Below are 21,257 nucleotides of genomic sequence, written 5' to 3' on the forward strand. Positions count from 1 at the left end.
ATTCTTGGCATTCAAGTAATGTCAGGAACAATTCGATTGGATGTTCACTAAAGATCTAAACAAACTGTCCATATAGTTGGTGATATCAACCTTAATCATAATCTATGAAATTTGGATGCTAACAAAATAAAATCTGAAAATCAATAAAAACAATATTCCAGTGTGGTAAGAATTGTTGTATTATAGGCTATTGATGAGAGTGAAACATCCCACGAAAATTGGGTAAAGGAAAAACCAATCATAAATAAAAATTGGCAATTAATATATAAAAAAATTGAGTGAAGATTTGAACCTACAAAATACCTAAATGTGATGATGGGTTGAAGGCATTATTTTATCAATCGCAATAAAATATTCTTATCCTACATTTTATGTTTTGATTAAAGAATTCTTTGAATATCAAACAAAAGTTGGTGAGTTAAACAAAACTCATTTGTCATATCATCTTGAACCTAAAGATTGATCATGCATTTTCTCTAAAACATTTTAGTTCAATCAATCTTTATAAGGTTCTATATATTGTGGTCATTAAAATTATTGTTCAGATAATTAAGATTAGTGATGGGTTAATTGAATTACCCCTTTTCAATGCAATTTTATCCGAGGGTGTTTGAGTAATAACAATATTATCATTTCTTAGGAAATCATTCACTCAATACGATCAAAAATAGGAAATAATCGTTGGATGATGATCAAGATTGATCTTAAGAAAGCTTGTCACAAACTAAAATGGGAATTCGTCAAAGAAACTTCATTGATATTGATTATTTTACAACTCTTATTTTTTTAATTTGTAAATGTATTTTTTCTATTTTATTTAAATATTCTATAGAACAAATATTTTTTTTATCCTTTTTACTTGTAATAAGGGAAATAGGCAAGGTGATTCATTTTTTTGTGTTTAATCTCGAACACCTCTCTTAAATGATTAATTTAATAGTGGATCATAAATTATAAAAGCATATCAAGCATGTTAGAAATGATCTTAAAAGATCTCAATTGACTTTTTATGGACGATCTTATTCTATTTGTGGAAGTTAACAATAAAGAATTACAAAGATTATCCAAAATTGTCTAATCCTGTTTTGTATAAATTTAGATAAAAAAATCAACAATGCAAAGACACACATTCTCTTCCCCAAGAATGTTTGATGGCAACATCAAAGACAAATTAGTGAAGTACTAGTATTGAGATTTTAAATAAGTAAAGACCTCTAAAGATATTTGGGAGATCCTCTTCACCATAAAAAGGTTAGTCCGGATTCTTGTAACTACACTTTTTATTAGGTTGACCAATGACATAACTCTTAGGAGGCTCATTCTCTTTTTTTTAGGGGACAAGTTTTAGGATAATTATTGTTGGATTGCTGAAGAGTAATATGATCAATATTAAATGCACCTGTCAGACACCAATTTCATAACCATCAAGGAGTCAGATTTGACCATAACATACTTGGAATCAGGACGAGCCTATGAACTATTACCTAAGTCTAGCTTAAAAAACATGAGTATGTCGTTATGAATATGCTATTGTGTTCATGAGTTACGCCACCACAAAAATACACGAGTTTAATTTCTGATATATATACCTCATATTTTCGTCGTGCTCTTTATTGGTAGACATTTTTATAGAATGATTTTTTCATGAGTTTTGATTGTTTTTCTTTGTACATTTAGCCTTTTATCAATACAATAAAAATAGTTAACCTCCAGTTCAATTAAAAAAATATATAGAATCATTCTCATTGAAGCATGTACTAGTGCATTAAATAATTAAGACAAAAATGAATGTTGCATGCCGCCTTTAGAAGATTATGTTAGATAATTATCTACTGCGTGAGTTTTTAGTTATGTAATATAACTTATTCACAAAGTCTTGCCTCTTTGAAGTGATATTATATACATTATTTTAAAAATATAATTAATGACATTATGAACTTCTTCTTGAATGTTACTACTAAAAGTGTATGTACTCATGTTTATTACAAGAATAGGATTTTTCTTTTTTTTTTTTTCTTTATGTGCAATGTATTTCTCAATATTAATTGAAGCAAGTACGGAGAGAGAAATTAATTGAAGCAACCTAGCTACCATTTCGTAAAAGTCGCGTTGGTTTCACTCGTAATAAATTATAACTGGGTTTTCATTCTTGTTTTAATATGGTTCATAAAAAATCCCATAGAAATACATAATATTACACAAGTTCTATTTTTTAAAATTATTTTATAAGTGTAAAATATTTATTAGTTTTATTAATGAATAATTTTTATTAAGTAATTAACTTGGTTCATTACTTTAGTAGTATTTTTTTTCAATGATATTTTTATCTATAAAATTGGAATTTGAGATGTTGCTTAAAGTATCCAAGTCTAAGTTATCTATTTTCACTTAGATTAACATAATGTTGATATAATAATAGAGTTTGATGGTTATATATTATTCATGCAAAATCTTTTACATTGTTAACTAAGAAAAAAAATATTATTTGTGTGACTTTAAAAATATTTATTTCAATATCTGTAAAATAATAGTTACGGTAAAAATTCACAAACTCATTACCGTAAAAATTCACAAATTCATTATAAATCGTTGTTTATGATTGGATGATGATAAAAAATAACTTTATACTTCAAGATACACCATATTATTTGGACTAAAAACATAATTACTTCTTTTGTGATAATAAATTTATGGTAATTTAATGTTTATATTTATGATCTCACTAATTGCTAAGAATGGTAGGAGGGATTACAAGGAGAGGAGAGAGAATAAGTGGGTAGAGAAATAAATGAGTTTTAAAAATATAAACATTAGATTAGTATATTATTCAAAAATAAATTTATTATCACAAAATAAGTAATTGAAATTCTGATTCAAATAATTTGGTGCAAGTTGCTAAAATAATCTAACAAGAGAATGTGTTAAGAATTATTCTTAACGTTTTATATCTTTCAATTTCTTGATTTTTAAATGGAATTATAATATTATTAAAAATAAATTATCAATAAGAAATAACTTATATCATAATAAAAATATTTTATTATAATCTAAAATATAATTTATAGGTTAAAAATGTTTATTTATTACTAACCTTAGTAATCTAGCTATTATAGATTTTAATACATTTTAGATTAAATCATAATTTTGGTCTTTCTATATTTTTAAATCCATGATTTTGATCCTCTCATTTTCAAATCAAGACATTTAGTCTCTTTATTTAAAAACATAAGCAATTTTGATCCTTTCATTAGTTGACTGTTAATTGATTATCCAAAGTGTATATTGATGTTGACGTGGAGCTTATGTAAAAAAAATTCAATGAAGTAAAAAATAAAAAATATCTTATTAGAAAGAATTAAACTCACAATCCTTCATTCATAGATAAAACAACAAACTAGTAAGATACTTGCTTTATTTAGTTAATTAAATTAACATTATTTTTTTATGTATTATTAGTCCAGATTTATTATTTTTTTCAAATGATCAAAATTTATAAAATAAAAAATATTTAATATATAAATATTTTTTAATTTTATGTTAGTAATTAGAGTAAAAACAATTTGTGTATTAAAATCAATTTAAAAATGAAAATAATTACATATTAATTTATGAAATTTAATTATAAATCTGTAAAATAAAAATATGTAAATTATTGAAAATAAAAACATATAAAATGATATAAAATAAAATTAATAAGGTTCATATATTAAATACATTTTAATTATAAATTTTGATAATTTTAAAAAAACTAATAACTCTTGACTAATGATATATAGAAAATAATTTGAATGTAGTTAACTAAATAAAATAAATGTGTTAGTAGTTTATTGTCTTATCTATAAAAAAAAAAAGATCATCATTTCAATTTTATAAAGAAACTTTTTATTTTTCACTTTATTTAATCTTTGGATGGTTAACTAATAGAATAATCAAAGTTACTTATTTTTTAAAATAGAAAGACTAAATATTTTGATTTAAAAATAAGGGGACTAAAATCTCAAATTTAAAATCATAAAGGAACCAAAATTAAAATTTAGCCTAAATTTTAATCATATAAATAAATATTTATCATCTATATTGTCCAGGCTAAATATTAGTACACAATATTTTATTTTATTTTAGCATATTCTATATGAAAATGCATTGGATTGTCAAGAAATAGGTTATCCTTTCAAGTCTTATTTTAATTATTTTCATTTTAAAAGGCTTTTGATTTTTTTGATATGATGATTCTAACATTTGAACAACGAAGCCGTATACAAGAAATACATCATTCTTGAACAAAATATACGAATTCATTATTCTGTTAACATTTCATGGCCGAAAAGAGATTTTGATTAAAAAAAAGTATACGGGTAACAGCTAATTCAGTTGCAACATCAATGCTATTGAAGTTATGAATCGAATGAAGGGATCATGTATAGAACCCCGGCTTGAATGATTCATTAAATTAATCCAACCTAACATAGGTTGTTGGTGGCTGCTAATGTGATAATTAATTAGTGTTAAGTTTATCCCATTGCCATTTGCTGATAATATCTGATTATCTACGCTAAACTAGTTATTTATGAAACTAATTGGTAATTTGATACGTGTATGAAATATTATTAGGTGGACCAGCTAAGCTGAGAAAAGATATACTATTTTGTTTTTTTGACTTTAATCTTTGACAATTGGCACGTTGTCAGTGCGCTTTTTGTTTTTATTATATTATTAGTTGGGATTAACTTTTCCACCAGCAGCCACAAGTCTATTGTTAGATGGATCATAGTCGTACAAGTTTGTTTGCGTGGGAAGAAAATTATGTGATACGTGGAAATGTTGGAGTTCAAGGTAGAAGAAGAGATAGTCAAATTTTGAAAACCAAACCAAATTTTGGGCCTAACCATTTTTAGTATGTTTGTTATAACTATGCCTTACTAATAGCAGTTAAATATATACCCGATAAACATTGCATAAACAACCAAAATAGTCTCTGTGAACATGGTGATAAAAACCTAATTGTCTAACGAGCAGTATTTTTTTTCTTCTTTTCAAATCACGCTTCTTTATGTAGCCTACAAAACAAACTGGTTTATATATGATAAGCAGCCAACTTTTTTCAATATGGCCAAATAAAAAATCCCGACACATTGATTTCTTTGAGTAGGCCAGCCAATCAAGGTCTCTTTCCAACTTAATTATGCAGAAAAGTTCACGATCTAGTACTAAAAATTCCGGGTTTAATTAACTGAATGCATAGATAGCTGAGACAAACTTTTTTGAATATTAGGAAGACTGGAATATTCAAAGTATAAGGCCTTCTCTCCAGCTCTTTCCCTCTTTTCTTATGGTTTTATGTCAGAGAATATTATTACTAACTAATCTCTGGGCTTTTGGACGTAATATATATTTAGTCCTCTTTGTCTTTTAGGCCTTCGTGTTCCCCTTGGACAGGTTCAAATGCTACCTTTTTGGTCTTTGAAAAAGAAAAAGAAAATATCATGCGCTTGGAATTTGGAAGATAAGGCAACTGACAAAGACTTTGATATGTGTCCAAAATCTTGTTTCCACGCTACACAAGCCTTATCTAGACGAAGCAATTTGAAAAGAACGAGACACAAATTAACAACCTTCATCATTTGTAGTTATCGTTAAGTTGAACAAAGAATTAAAATAAGCAGCGTGATGAAGTGCAACATGATCTGCTCCGCTTTATATTTGAAATATAGGGGCGCATGTATAACCTAATATTCTATTTAACTTTTCTTCGTACTGTCCTTGTTGCCGAACAAAAATTAAAAAAAAAAATCTCAACCATTTTACAAAGTGCATTCCACTCGTGGAAGATTAGTAGGAATTTGTATGTTTTTTTTTTCCTTGTTCATATCCGTAGTGGTCAATTAAGTATTTTTTTCTCTAAACATTATCCTTTCCTACAACTCCAACAACCTAATCTATGATAAAAATTTATTGCCTCGTCCCTTCCAGAAAAGAGGAAATTTTTGCACTAAAATATGATATAAGTGAATCATGTAACTATTTGCTTTTTAATGAAAATTGTTCCTTTAACAGGCCAATCTAGAAGTAACCTCGGGAAAAGAATGGGTAGGGACTTGAATTTTAGGTTGGTTGGTTAAGTTGTTTTTAAAAATTATATAATGCTTTAACAATATGCTAAAAGATGAGATAAAAAGGAAAGGAAAGAGAAAAAGAAAAAGATGAAATACGTCATAGCGTTGTGCGAAGAAACTTCGAACCAATTAGAACTTAAACGCAAGGGAAGCATATTCGAGATTGGTTCAAACAAGACGAGAGGAATACTATGTCTATAAGTTTCTTCTTATCCTTAATTCCATTCTCACTTTTTATGCTAATTTACATGTAACTCTCCTAGCAATTAAACATTGCTTTGGGTGGTTGCTGATTGGCTTATGTTGTATGAATATGATTATAATTTAAGGTGACGTAAATGACAAGCTCAGGTTTAATAAGGATTGTTTCTCTAGTAAATTGTTATTGCAAGTAGTAGCTAATCATAGAAAATGAAGTGGTGACTTTGTAAATACTCCAACCCTCAAGTTGGATATTGTTTTAGTAATAGTGTAACAGTATATGGACAAATATACGTAACTGTAAGAGAAATTCTAGTATAGATAATGAGATGATGGCTGTTATAACCTACATAAATACATATACAGATGTTAAATTAGCAAAACATGCTGATGATATGAGATGCGAGTTAAGAGTTTGGATGTTCCAAATCTATCTAGAATCAACGTATTTTTTTAACTAATAAAAATTTAGTTAAATTGGATCTTAGAAACTCATTGGAATCAAATTGATATAAACAGAAAGAGTACAAATTAAAAACGAAAATCCAAAATGTTAAATGAAAGAATTCATTTCCAGACTAGCTAGCCGGCACGCGTCGTGAACAAACCTATTTTGACTAAGATAATAATGTGAGTTAGCAAGCTGGCTTCACCTCCCAAACACCAAACTTTAATTGCTCCCTAAAGATACAGAGAGAGAGATACTTCATTGATCATGTCGCTGCAGAAACATCTTTGAAGGGTTGCATTACATAAGAGACACATATTAGACAAATGCATGTGCTCATTTACATGAATTGTCTATTTGTCTTTGATTAACTTGGTATGTATGCCTAAGAATATGTTACTTGTACATAGGCAATTGTACAGTGTATGGTGGAACCCTCCCTTCCCAACCCAGCTCATTAATTCTAAGTTACCTTTGAATGAGCTCAATGTTATCATCGTAGAATCTTGTTCACCCAGATGGAACTTGTCTCACGTAAACAATCGAAACAAACAACTTATTTCTAATTCCATAACTCAAACTTTGCTCAGTTGTTACTTACCCAATAAAACATTTCCACGTAAGATGTGCAAGGTTACGTGACAAGGCTACTTAGGCTAAAAAATATTGGTCCACATAACTTGTCAATTTTAATAAAATAAAATAAAATAAGTTGAAAGTTAATGAGATTAGATCAATATAGTATATAATAAATGGTACAAATGTGACCGAAACCCACCCAAATTTAAATAAAAGATGGGATAGGGGAAAGAACACTGTCTAACTATTTTCTTGGTAGATATGGGGACAAGAAAAAAATAAAAGCTCAAAAGAAATAACAATTTTGTTGGAGATGCAATTAGCCACGTTTCAGGGAAGTTGGTTGTGCACAGGATGAAGTTTGAGAAAACTGAAGGAAATGAAAACATGTTTTGGTTCCATTAAGGTTGAGGAACGAGTCCTTTTCTTGCAACCACTTTTCCAAGTTTTGGGTGTTCATTAGCTGCTTTATGTCCATCGATATCCTTATCCTTATTGGTTTTAATTGAGCAATGCCTCTTTCCTAGGAAGCTGCTTCTTTTGTTGACCCTCGGATTCAACAACGAGCTCTGTTTTTCTTCTTTTTTCTTAATGTTTGTCATTTTTCAACTATATTCTACATCTACCTAGCCTGAGAAAATTCTCGCTTATTCCCATCATTATGAAATTAAGATTACACAATGTGTATAGTCTATTCTCTTCTAAAAATACCATCCATGCTAATTTGTGTCATGATCGTGAACTTTAGAAAAGTATAATCAAGTGTTGAGTGACACCTTGCATGTTTTATTTAAAATACATAGATAAAAAAGAGTTATAAAATTGGTTGAATGATAAATGAAGAATGAAAGAAAGAAAAAAATTGTAAATTCAATTCTTCGGTTAATACAAAAATTAACAATTAATAACTAATATTTGTGGATAAAAAATATATATAAATAAAGATACTTACTTCATAATAATATATATGATTCTGGGTCTAGTTTGCTGAACACAATCTAATACAACATAGCTTAATATTATGCTTTGAGAACTTAAAAATGTTTTGTTTACTTTGACTAACTTTCTAGAGCAAAACTAGCAACTTTCCATGGCCTTGGTGGACATTTTCCTCGTTATTTCCGGTTCCGAGAACAAACTTAATAACATACGGTGTTCGGATTATTATGATGACATTGCATTCTTATCTATGACGCGGATTTTTGTCTGAAAGGGACCCAACTGTTTAAAATTTAAAACTAAATAATTATCTTAGTGGAGGAAATATTTCGAGGTTTGGAACAAAACAAACAAGAAGGAACAAAATCTTGAATTCTTCGTGATTTCTTCTTTAAAAAGCAGCATTTTTTGGTATAAAACTTTTTGCAATAAAGTTATTATGAATTAGTATAATATTAAATTATGAATAAATTTCACCAAAAATCTTCCTATTATTTAGAGTTATTTTTTCTTTAACAGTGATTAACATGCTAATGGCCTAGTAGTCCAGTACACCAATACGTCGTCTAAAATCGTGTCACTGAAGTACCAACACCAGAACTGAATGGGCTCCTTTGTGTTTGAAGGGTTGGGCGTGTTGAAATTTGGACAGTTCTAGGCCAATTGGGCGTAAAAAAACAATGTACTACCGCGCAATATTACTGCAGATTAATACCTAAAAAACTCTCACACCCAAGTGTTGTGGCAAAATTTATCAGTTCTTTCGGATAGATTTACCTGTGCTTTATGAATGCCTGTTTTTGGGAGCTCCAGTTTAAATTTAATGCTAATGCTTATATTTAGTGGTTCAGATTTAGAGTTTTGAAATACCATCTTGTTAAGTGACACATCCACAAACGCGCACGCATATTAGTATTTTAGTTTACGCATTATACATGATATGCAGTGGTCAAATTTAAAGTTTTGAAGTTCAATTTAGAGATGAAGATAAAAAAAATGATATACCAGAAAGTTCAAGTATTTCATATAGATATAAGGGAAAGGTAGTTGGAAATAATTGAGAAAGAAATCTTTTAGCTAATTGTGGGTATAGTGTGTAAAATACACATCAAAGAACACCGCAAAGAAGACTACTAAATTCGGTTGCTTCTGCAGAGAAATTTTCTCCTACAAACCTTACAAAACTAGATCATAAATATCTCCCTCTCTTACCCCCTTTAATGCATCACTGTTCACTTCAATGGGAGCAAACGTGAATACTTTTTGCGCATCCTAAGATTTTCAAATCTAAAAGCCATTAAACTCATTCTAAAGTCTTTCTGAAAGCAGTATAGTATGGTTCTGCCCGATGTATAACTGGCAATTCATTGAAAAATCCTCGTTCACGCTTGCTCAAAGAATAGCATATTGCCTTTCATCTTATTATTTAGTAAAAGTTGCAGAGAAAAACTATGTAGTGCTGCACTAGCATATTATGGCCCTGCCTGGATCTATTACTACCAAGTCATATCCTAGCTCAATAGAAAATCTTACATATAGATAGACAATCATATAGCATATAAGAATATATACCCTTTGCAATACCTTGTTTCAAAATTGAGAATTCAAAACATTACATGCACCATTCTATAGCCTTTTTGTGCAGCCGGTAGAATAGGGGTTGATCCTAATATGTTGATTATAGTCAGCTTCTTATACAAACCAAAAAACACTTATGGAGTTTTGGTAGTTATGGGGTCACCATCTGACATAACTAAAACTGGAAGCACTTGACTTTATTTTAATTAGTTTTGCGACCATACAAGGGAATTGTGCCCTTGCTATCACCAAGACTAGCAACCCTTTATGAACTAAATTAGTCTCCTGAGAAAGGAATGAAAATGTGTCCAGACTTTAACAATAAATGCTAGCAGACCAGTGCAAAACAATTCAGTACACAAACATCCATATCATACAACATAAATTGGCTTGCAGCTCAATTATTCATGTTACATATGTAGCATTACTAGGTAACGACGAAAATTGAGAAGTGAAAATTGTATGGCTTGGTATGTGAAGAAAAACCTCGCAGGTATACTTTTAACAAATATAAAGTACAAAGAATGTGAGAAAGAATCTGGAGTCCTTAATATGTATCCATGGACCTTTTGGAAGAAGTCTACCGCACAAAAAAACTAACAATTGTACCCAAGTAGTCTTGCAGCTGGGGAAAAAAAATGTTTACACATCAAAATAACAAACAGGAATTGTTCAGTCAAATGAATGTAATAAAATCCATATATCAAAATCTCCCATCTGAAAAAGGATACAACTTCGATCAAGCTTCTTATATCCTAGGCCTCAAGTTCACAAATGAAACATTAACATGTGAGCATTTTTCTAAAATTCCAAAACATTTTGTTAAATGTAAACTATTTAATGTTGCAAAAAATGTCCACATGTTATTGTTTGATTTGAGAAGTTAATGATGAAGATGTGAGATTTTTTATCCAAGTTTTGTCTTTTGGAAAGCAAAGGTGTATCCACCCTTGAATTTTAGTATGTTAGAATCATGATGCACTTGAACTGAATCAGATATGGATACACCCTTACTTGCTCATATTAGAGACAAACTCAGTTTATAAGAGCCTTATACTTTCCATTAGGTGTACGTATTTTAGAAAGCCCTCACGTATGTCCATGTGTTTATTTGAGCTCATGTAGTTTCATGTGTATGTCACAAGAACATGTAAAAAGAAGCATTTCCAAATTTCACCTGAGTCAGAATACTTTTCCCAGTTTGGCCTTCAATAACTAGGCCAGCCGTGAGACCAATCATTGCCCATGCTCCGTTAATTGCCTCAATTTGGCGTCTTCTCTGCAGTCACAACATTAAGTTGGCCAAATTTTTAGTTAATTGAGGAACAGGGTTTCATTAGAGTATGCTCAGTTTGCTTCTGTCCTGACTGACAATTACAGGGATTCGGGGAAGGACAATGACTTTCAAACTTCTTGTATACTTCTATAATAAAAGACAATAACCCCAAATATGTGATTCAAATTCAAACATAAGACTGCTTTCACCTTGAGTTTCTCTTTTGCTTTAATTTTTTCCATTTGTTTGGCAGCCAATCTCTTGGCTTCCACAGGATCAACCATGACCACATCATCTTTTGAACCTTCCTTTCCTGAAGCTACCTGTATAATTTTTAATATAAATTATAAAATTTATAGACCTAATTAAATGGATAAAAACTAAAATGTCAAATAGAGAAGGCGTAATTTTACACAGAAGGAGCAAAAAAGAAATGTAACCCAGGAAAACATGGAAACACATGATTTATCAACAAGCTAAATATTCAAAAGAAACAATGTTTTAGCAAGAGTTTATTGAAATTCATAAAATATTATGCCACAAGAAGATAGCATCCCTTATTTCACATAGAAGGCTAGAAGGCAGCAATGAAGCCAGATTTCAATTAACATGCAACTGGATATAATTATGATTTTTATAAAACAACATTGAGACATCAGATATTGTCACAGGAAGTAATTATATCTTATTAAGATTTAGAAATGTTTTCAACATGACAAAAAGGTTTTATAGTTAATTCCTCTACATGAAGAAATTATATTTAGCATACATTAGGTAATCAGGATTCAGGTATAGTAAGAAATCACAGTCCATTATACTGGGTTCTATGTAGACTATTTTGTATATACAATGTAGGTTTTCCTTCAGTATATTTAGTCTTATTAATTTTTTTTATATCTATAACTCCCACAGATTTCACAAACATGCCATTCCTCACAGTGATAAGACTTTCTACCTTTTTTCCATACCCTGCTATCCTCGTTGAATTTACAATTTACTACCGCTGCGTTTGTAGTCTTATGTCAGTACATGTGTAGACTGTTGACCATAAGATAGAACCATAGAAGATAGTATATATGTGAAATGCATGAAAGCAACACAAACTGATAACCATTAGAGAAGATCATCCCGATAACTTGAAAGTTCCCAACGATATTTCATAATTCAAAATAAAAAAAGAAACATCCCCTCTCAATAGTTATATAAGTTATTTTCAACCGACAAATTAACAACACACTAGAAACAAGGAAATCTTCACTTGATGCATAATTAGTAATTAGGATTTACCAGGACTTGAAATGCTTGACCTCGGGTTCTATTGGCAACTATGCTTGCGTCTTGCTCTTTTCTCCATCCCCACCTAAAACAAGGAGTATAATCTCATTAAACATCAATGAGAAAAAAAGTTCTTATCCCACAGGTTTGTTGTGCAGATTCTCCTCCAAACATGGAGAAAATCCATCAATTACATATTAGAATAGAATAGGTCAATACTGAACTCAGCCAGCACCCCTCTGCATGATTTTTTTTTTTATCCATATCACATAAATGCTATGTTACTTATTAAGATAATGAAATCCCTAAGTCGGTTTGCAGTTGCGATCCTCAAAATCCTTGTTGTGAAACCTATGCAAATAGCACTCTGGAAAATTGAAGACTTGGAAAATCATAGCAATTTCAAACAGTTTTGATAGGGTTAAAAAATTATTTTCATAACCTGCTTGCCCTAAATGGAAGCAAGTAAGATAATTGTTGGAGAAGCCCCCGTTCCCGAACATAAAGTCAACGCATAAATTAGAATTTCAAAGGTTCGATATAAGCATAAATTTGAGGCACAATACAAAAGAGAGGAGAGAGAAAGAAACACGAAATCTGTTATGGTTGGGGAAGAGTATGAAATGAGGAAAAGAAGTGAACTTACCTTGGGAGAGTGGGAGAGGAAGAGCGGTGGCGAGCGTTGAAGGAAACAAACTGAGCGTTGCTTGGCGGTAGAATGGTGGCCATTGCATTGCCCTCCCGTAATTGCTACACCTCTTTATCCTCTTCTCACTTCCCAACTTAAACTAATATACACCTTTTAAAATATATATTTGCTTTTAAATATTTTTCTATCGAATTATAAAAGATATAAAAATCTTTGTAAAAACAAAAAATAAAATTCCACTTTCATTTTTAATATTTGTTTTTACAAAAATATTTTCCCATTTTCATAATTTCATAGAAATATTTTATTGATAACTTATATTAAAAAATTGTTTATTTTTATTTCATACTGTAATAAGATATCAATTAATTTTAATTTTCGTTAAAATTTATAAACTTATTTAGTTTATAAAATTTTTCAATTCAATAGTTAAATGAATTGATTTTATATTTTACAAAAATATACCGAGTGAGATAATTTTAACTGGTTGAACCTTTAATCATAGATTTTTTTTCCCGTAAATAATAGATTGATTTTAGTATAGCTTCTACTATTGAAAATAGAAAATTAATTATGCACTAACTGACGACGTAAATTAATTTTACACAAATCTTAAATCTGGTTTTTCCAGCTACTTTCATACTTCTTTACCTTCATAGTCTTGATTCCATTTTGAATAAGTTAACAAGTTGACCCGAATGAAGTATATAATTTGAGTTTAAATTTTAAGAATGTTATCTTACCTGCGTTAATATTTTTATAAAAAAATGAATTTGAGATCAGTATAAAATATCTAATTATAATCCATTGTTAAATTTATTTTTAAAATAAATACAAATATTTCATTCCAATAATATCTGAACTGATGAGATTTAGATTAGAATAGATCTCTATAATCCGAGTTGGCTCATTTGAAGTTTAGCGATAATTAGCCTGTTTCCCAATCATAAGGTACCCTTTTTTCTCCGTTCTGAATTCTCATATCATATGGTACCCTTGTGCAAGGGTGTCTGGGATTGAGTTCAAGTCATTATCATCAAATCATGTTTTCATTTTTGAAAGTATAAAATTTAAATAAACTTCTTAATTATTTATATTATTATTTTTTTAAAACACGTTAAATATACTTAAATTTGGCTCCATATTTTATTAAAACAATACCACAATTACACAATCCATTAAAAAAACTTAATCTACATTTTCTCACTTTCAAAATGGCACTTGTATATGTGGATGATTGCTCCTCCAACCCTACCAAAGAATTTGTCAAGTTTGTACGCATCGGTTACTTATTTATTGGTGCATCTAGCAGAAACGTTATTCTTCCTCCTTATCTGCCTTTTAAGATGAAAAGAAACTTCCTCCATTTACTATTGATTCCTTCCACTATCTCCATTACTAATTTTGAAGATTACTTAAAAGAGATAAATCAATAAAGAAACGGAATAAATTAACTAATACAGTAAAGGAGACACATGGATTATGAATAATTTTGCGCGAAACTTCTTCTAGGTAAAATTCCAGTAAAAGACATTTAATTATTTTTGTTATCTTTCTTGATCATAGATAGTGAAAAACTGTAAATACAAAAACTAAAGTTGGAAGAAGGTGATCATGAGGTTGAATTACATTATATTATATTACAGAGAGTTGTTGTTGTGGGTGGTCATCATCATCTGGTTGGGGTTCCCTAATTGGATGGCGTTTTCTACAGTCACAGTAAAAGACAGTGATAACAACGTAACTCCACAGCACTAACAATCCGTAAGAAACTATCAGACCCGCTTTATCCTTAACCGCGATCGAATCCTGACCGTCCATCAAGTGTTCCAGCTTTGACCCGATCAGGCTCGAACCTAAAACGAACAGGCCCGACAGGACCCAACCACGGACCCGGCTTCCCTCCATGAGAGCGGATCCAACCCGAATGGCATCCCAGCCGAACCTCTCTTCGGCGACGGAGACGACGAGGGCGACGCTCATGACGGCCATGAGGTAGACCTCGAGGGCGGAGGCGGAGGCGAGTAGGAGGAGCCTGGTGGCGGGGGAGGGGGAGAGGAAGGCGAGGAAGCGCGGGAGGGGGGAGAAGGCGAAGAGGATGGCGTAGACGAAGATGGTGGTGGCGAGGAGGCGCGCGGAGTGGAGGCGGAAGGCGGCGGCGGCGGAGTGGAGGGAGGGGGTGGTGTGGAGGGAGAGGAGGGTAGAGTGGACGGCTGCGAGGGCGGCGGCGAGGGAGAGGAGGTAGGAGGGGAGGGAGAAGAGGGCCTTGATGCGGAGGAGGGAGAGGGCTTCGTGGCGGGATTCTTGCCAGACGTGGCGGGACTCGAAGCGTGTGGAGGTGAAGCGTGCGAGGGCCTCGAGGTGCTGGATTTGGGATGTGAGGGGGTGGGTGTAGATGGATTGGGAGATTAGCAGGGTGGACAGAGGGAGGGTGGTGAGGACCATGATGGATGCGAACATCACTTTGTTCCACGCCATAATCCTTAGCGACTCCACTATCACCTTCAATGGGGTAAGGGAATCACACCACCACCCAGACACGCCCCCTGATTCCGTCATTTTCATGCTTCCTTCCTCTATTCCCCCTTTTAATATACTATTACATAAATTACTTATTTTAATAATTTATCTTCAATAGCATTTTAAATACTTTCAAATTTATCCTGTTAGATTAAATAAGTTTTTACTTCTCCACTTATTTTTTAAAAAATAAGCTTATAGCCTTTTTTTATTCGTAAGAGTTTGATTCCTTTGACCTCATCGATTGGTTCACTTGCAAGCTAACTAGGGGTCAATGAACCTAAGCACACCACATAGATCTGGCTGTTTGAAGCATATGGATAACAAGAGGTTGACGTGTTTCAGTTGACTTCAAAAACCTCGAAATAATAAAATCACAAAGTCTAGGATAAAAGAATTTAATTATATATATATATATATATATAAAGAATTTAAAAGTACAATCAATCGAGTAGAAAAAACAACATTCATCTGCCACTCTTCATCATTCTATTTAGTATTTATTTTCTCTTTTCTTGATAAGAATAAATGGTGCCTGTGAGGGTCTGTACAAGTAATGTTTGTGTTCATAAAACAAGGAAAGCGCCAACGCAAAGGAATACTTGTGAATAAGCATTCACAACTATTATTAATGAATACCGTTTTACTATAAAACAGACTAACAAAAACAGTTAGGAATAAATTCCATGGAATGAATACCGACCACAAAAAACACAAGTTTGTTTTGTCTTTTTTTTTTCCGGTGGGGGAGCAGGGATGGTAAATTGGTAGCTTTGCAATTTAACCAACTAGTAAGTAGTAAGAAACATTCGGCTTAAAACTCTAGGGAAAATTTATCCCGCAAGTAATATAAGATGAACAATGGTAACGGTACTTCAAGTACCGCAGGACTTGCTCCATCATAATAATACTCCAACCAAAAATGTTTTATGTATACAAGCATCACCTTGCATCTATAAAGTATACAAGAGAAACAAACTGTAGAAAATAAAGTAAAACCTTTTAATGATATATAGGGTGAAAACTATATATATTCACACACACAATCGCCAGCCAACCAAAATAATGAAGCAAGAAAGAAGACCTAGAATCACCTCCTCAAGCCAGCCAATGGGTCACATCCAGAGATCAAAGGATGATTCTCAGCTGTGTAACATACCATACCAATAATTGCATTGTTGTGGTCGCTAAGTAAATAAAGTTTCCATTGTCACCAAAATCACGAATCCATCACATGCCCCATCCATTCCGCTTCAAAATTGTAGGGAAAATCACACCTATATCCCCTATAGTTTAATAAAATTTCGCACGATACTCCTGCTTTTTAAGGCCTACAATAACTTTCTTAATGGTTTAAAGCACATTACAAATTTCACCGCGTGTCTTATCAGAGGAACTATTTCTTTGTATATCTCTGCCAATCACTTTACATGATCATTTATTCCTACACTCGGCTTGCATCATGCGAGGACAAGATGTGTTACTCAAGGAGGATTACGTTATTCCCACCCTTTGTTTTCTCCTTTAAATCAAACCTATCTTCCATCCATCATGAACTAAACAATTTACTACCCAATTTTTTTTAGCCAATTACCAAAGATGATTGATTAGTCAGGTCGACTATCAAATTATTAGTTAAGAATATCAAGACTGATAAACTAAGCTCAAGAAGGAACTAATCAATAACAACGACGAAACTTTCCACACACACACACACACAAAAAAAAAACTGTAATTACACAACCACAAGCAAGTGGCACGAAGGTGAGGGTGATCAGAACTAAAGAGATAGATTTCAAGGCATTCTCCTCTTCTTAAAAGTAAAAACTTACCAAAACATTCGTGAATTAAGTTGGTTCATTTCTTCCCAATAGTCGTCGAAATGGGAGAAAAAACTATTGCTACAATTCATATACATAGATTAAAAAAACAATTACTTGATATCCTTACATGGTTTGGGAAAGGCTTAAAAACGAAAACTTACAAGCTATAAAAGGGTGGTGAGAGCATTGGAGTCAGTTCCGCAGGTATGAAAATGGTCAGACCGCTGAGGCGGGTCATGTACCGTAGCACCGGCATTGAATCCCACGGGTGTGCGGCACGTGGGGCATGCGGCGACCTTAAGGAGCCACGTGTCGACGCACCTGCGGTGAAACACGTGCCCGCACGCAGCAAGCTTTCGGCACCATTGGGCGTTATGGAATGCGTCCAGGCAGACGACGCAATTGGAGTCGGGTCGGGTCTCGGATCCATTGGCGACACGAAAGCGGGGGAGCTTGTTGATTTCGCGAGGGGGGAGGCCGTTGGAGGAGGTGGGTGCGGTGGTAACGGAGGGGCGGAAGCGAAGGCGGTGGAAGGCGCCGCCGAGGAGGAAGAGGTTGAGGAGGAGGAAGGCAGCGAAGCCGAGGAAGAGGAAGAAGAGGGAGGTGAGAAGGAGCATGATGATTGGTTTGAGGAACAGAGAAAGGAGGTTGGGATTAGGTTTTGGTTGGGGGCGGTGGTGATCTGAAGGAGAAGGCATGGTGATTGGCGTGAGAGGGAAAAATAACAAGAGATAGATAGAGCAGAGGAAGAAAATAGATTTGAAGAGAGCAAGGGCGTGAATGAAGGAGCAACCTCTGAAAGTGGAACACAGATATTAGGATCCAATCCAACAGAGAGAGAGAGAGAGAGAAATCTGTGGGTAGTGGGTTATTCGGTTGCGGATTGTGGATTGTGGACCTTGACCGTCGCTACGTCGGTGCCTCTGTATTCTATAATCTATATCCTTTCCATGTTTGTTTCTTCCTCACTCTATATTTTTTTCCTATAAATATACTAAATTTAAATTGTAAGGAGTGTTTCTCATCGTTCTTTGAGACTCCTTCTTAGTAGTTTTTATTATTATTATTATTATCATTCAAGAATTAAGATTCAACATCTATCATCACTTGAAGCAACCATTCGTTTAATCATATATTTATTTTATCTCTTATTTTCATTATTATCTTTTAAATTATAATATAATAAAAATATCATTCAAATAGCTTTTTAGAATCATTTCACCTTTTAATTTTACTTTAATATATAAAAGTCAATTCTTTATTAAATTTAACAGTAAGTTAAAATAAGTCGATTACTAACAGACAATCAATGTAAAGTAAAATTTATAAATTTCTTATAAATATAAACCTATTACGGCCCGTTGTTTAAGACGCTGACGGGCCACTTAACCCAAGGCCCAACCATGTTACCCCAACAAGCATTTACGCATGTTATACCCGATTCTCTCAAAAACGTAACGCTGAAAAGTCCAACCTCGAAGGCCATACTTATCGTAGACCCATTATTGATTTTGGACCTGAAAACTCAGACCGCTCTTCCGATTGTCCATACTCCATAGCAATCCCCCAATCTGAAAACATTATGTTTAAAAATACAATTTTTCCTTATAATATCTGAAATTACTGTCACTTTAGTCTTTAGAAATAACTACTATTTAGAATTTAATAATTTATCGTCATTACTTTTAAGAGGAATTTATCCTCATTTTAGTACTTACAACATCTTAAATTACTGTAACTTAAACACACGTTGTATATAACTTTAAACTAAAATGTGTGGCATATTATAATTTTAAGAATTCTTATTTTTAATTTTATTTATCCAAAGTGATAATTAATCACAATTTCAATAATTGAATTGTTCATTTACATTTTTTTAGTTGTATTAAATTAATTTTTTTAAGCTGTAAATTATTTTTTTTATACACAAGCAACCGTTCCTTTTACAAGGAACAACACTTAAATTAAGCTATCTACTCTGGCAACCAAAAAGTTCGAACAATAAGAAAAAGAATATCAGTCTATTTGTTTAACACACCTACTTAAATAGTTGCCTTGAAGTTGTTATTTATTTATTTTTAATAAAAGGGAAAACTACCAAAAACAACACTAAAATCTGGGAAAAAAAGCTATAGAGATAGATGAAACATCCGTCATAACAACGTTCAAAACAAAGGATAAAACAATATCAATCACCCTCAATTGATCCGGCAAAGATAGGCCAAATCTAACAAGACAATCTATCACTTTTTATTTTGGAAAGGCAAAGAAAACAAGATTATCCGTCACTTGATTCCCTTCACCCTCAATTATTTAAAGGTGATTAATTATTTTTTATCAATGTTTTAAGAAATTATTTAAAAGAATAAGTTGAAACTAAATTAAACATGGTATCTGTAACCAATGTAATCATACAAGGAGGAAGGATTCAGCCCAGACACTATGCTTAAGACAAGCTCACAGATCACAGCCATATCTGTAACATGGACCACGTTTCATTACACAGGGATGACAAATAGAAAACTACACGTTAGCCACTCATGAAAAAAATGGAGAATTAACATAGCTTTCAGTTAAATACCACTGTTTGCTAGCTTGGCCCACTTCCCAGAATACACCGACAAAGACTTTAATTAATTATAAGTTATTGATTTATTTTATACGGTAAGTTAGAAAAAAATGCTTGAAATGGCGTAAACTTTATTTAAGGGAGACAATGTTTCAATAAAATTTCTAAATCTAGCTTATCTCAACTAAATTTTTGGCGTCTGCGCTGTTACAATACTAAGTCGTACTGTTGAATCTGTTTGAAAGTGCATGCAGAAGCCATAAACTGTGTAATTGAATGTTGAAAGAAAATTGTTATTGCTGGGTGAAATGCATTTGCGTTGCCTATAGTTGTCAACTGCCCCAGCTTTCTTATATTTACTTGTGTTTTCCTTATAAAAAGGTGATGAGTTTTACCCAGTTATATCTCAATGAAGAATGAGATGGTGAGTGAATGGAATTCTCTTCCTGTGCTTCCTGCTTCCACTGTACGTGAGTTGTGTGAGAAAATTATGGAAGTTTTTTATGTCCTATTAACATCGATCAGAGCTTGAAAGTTCGATTTCGATGGTATCAGACTGACTTGTGTTGTGTGAGTGTCAAATCAAATCAACTGTACCTTACCAAAATTTTTGTAGAACAAATATATTTGTTGAACAATAAAAATATAACTAATTATACTATTGGTTGCTTTGATGTCAGTTATTGGAAAATTTTAATATGAGATGTGATACACATGAAATAATATGTATAAAAAAATACACATGAAATAATTTATATAATATTATGTTTATCTCTCTATATCACTTTTTATATTTCAAATTTTCTTCCTTTCAAAAAAGATATATATATATATATATATATATATATATATATATATATATATATATATATATTTCAAATTCAAAATTTTATCATTCTTGTACCTTTTGTTCTACATTTTTTTTTTAATTTTGTTGTATAATTTATTGTACAAGTGTATTTTTCTTTTAATAGTTATACATTTTTAAAAGCTCATAATATAATTTTTTGAAACAAGGATTGCTCAAAGGAAGCAACAATTGGCACCGCGCGTCACAGATCAAGGCGTAAATTACTCAATTTTGGAAAAATAACAAATGCCAAGATTGCTAAAGGAAACATGGGACAAAAGCACAGAATAAAAAAAACATGGGACATGTTTTAAGTTTTAATTTTTAGGTATGTTGTCAATTTATAGTTTAATAAATTATGACCAGTTTTTATGGTAGGAAAAATTGAAGAGGATTATTATGACATCTAGAGAAATTTAAAGGTTTGACAATTATTT

The 21,257-nt window shown here is 32.0% G+C and overlaps 3 protein-coding genes across 3 annotated transcripts; all 3 read right to left on the reverse strand.

Annotated features, from left to right (window-relative positions):
• Positions 1 to 10,172: 10,172 nt before the first annotated feature.
• Positions 10,173 to 13,204, reverse strand: LOC114392177. Its single transcript, XM_028353225.1, has 5 exons — positions 13,056 to 13,204; positions 12,422 to 12,494; positions 11,344 to 11,457; positions 11,036 to 11,137; positions 10,173 to 10,483 (listed from the first exon to the last, which is right to left on the reverse strand). Exons 1-5 carry the CDS (start codon positions 13,136 to 13,138, stop codon positions 10,439 to 10,441), a joined length of 417 nt encoding a protein of 138 aa, XP_028209026.1. The 5' UTR covers positions 13,139 to 13,204; the 3' UTR covers positions 10,173 to 10,438.
• Positions 13,205 to 14,538: 1,334 nt separating this feature from the next.
• On the reverse strand, positions 14,539 to 15,649 carry LOC114393430. Its single transcript, XM_028354784.1, has one exon. The coding sequence runs from the start codon at positions 15,621 to 15,623 to the stop codon at positions 14,694 to 14,696; it is 930 nt and encodes a 309-aa protein (XP_028210585.1). The 5' UTR covers positions 15,624 to 15,649; the 3' UTR covers positions 14,539 to 14,693.
• Positions 15,650 to 17,359: 1,710 nt separating this feature from the next.
• On the reverse strand, positions 17,360 to 18,362 carry LOC114393431 (RING-H2 finger protein ATL56-like). Its single transcript, XM_028354785.1, has one exon. It carries the CDS (start codon positions 18,097 to 18,099, stop codon positions 17,566 to 17,568), a length of 534 nt encoding a protein of 177 aa, XP_028210586.1. The 5' UTR covers positions 18,100 to 18,362; the 3' UTR covers positions 17,360 to 17,565.
• Between the last annotated feature and the right edge of the window lie 2,895 nt (positions 18,363 to 21,257).

Source organism: Glycine soja, chromosome 17, assembly GCF_004193775.1.
Source record: "Glycine soja cultivar W05 chromosome 17, ASM419377v2, whole genome shotgun sequence".
NCBI classification, from domain to species: domain Eukaryota; kingdom Viridiplantae; phylum Streptophyta; class Magnoliopsida; order Fabales; family Fabaceae; genus Glycine; species Glycine soja.

What these genes read in the sequence shown, in the direction of transcription:
- LOC114392177 (XM_028353225.1), bottom strand. Translation starts at nt 13,138, where the DNA reads ATGGCCACCATTCTACCGCCAAGCAACGCTCAGTTTGTTTCCTTCAAC. An exon ending in TCCTCTCCCACTCTCCCAAG is followed by an intron (nt 12,495 to 13,055) that starts GTAAGTTCACTT and finishes TCCTTGTTTTAG; the next exon opens with GTGGGGATGGAGAAAAGAGC. An exon ending in GTCAAGCATTTCAAGTCCTG is followed by an intron (nt 11,458 to 12,421) that starts GTAAATCCTAAT and finishes AAAATTATACAG; the next exon opens with GTAGCTTCAGGAAAGGAAGG.
- LOC114393430 (XM_028354784.1), bottom strand. Translation starts at nt 15,623, where the DNA reads ATGAAAATGACGGAATCAGGGGGCGTGTCTGGGTGGTGGTGTGATTCC.
- LOC114393431 (XM_028354785.1), bottom strand. Translation starts at nt 18,099, where the DNA reads ATGCCTTCTCCTTCAGATCACCACCGCCCCCAACCAAAACCTAATCCC.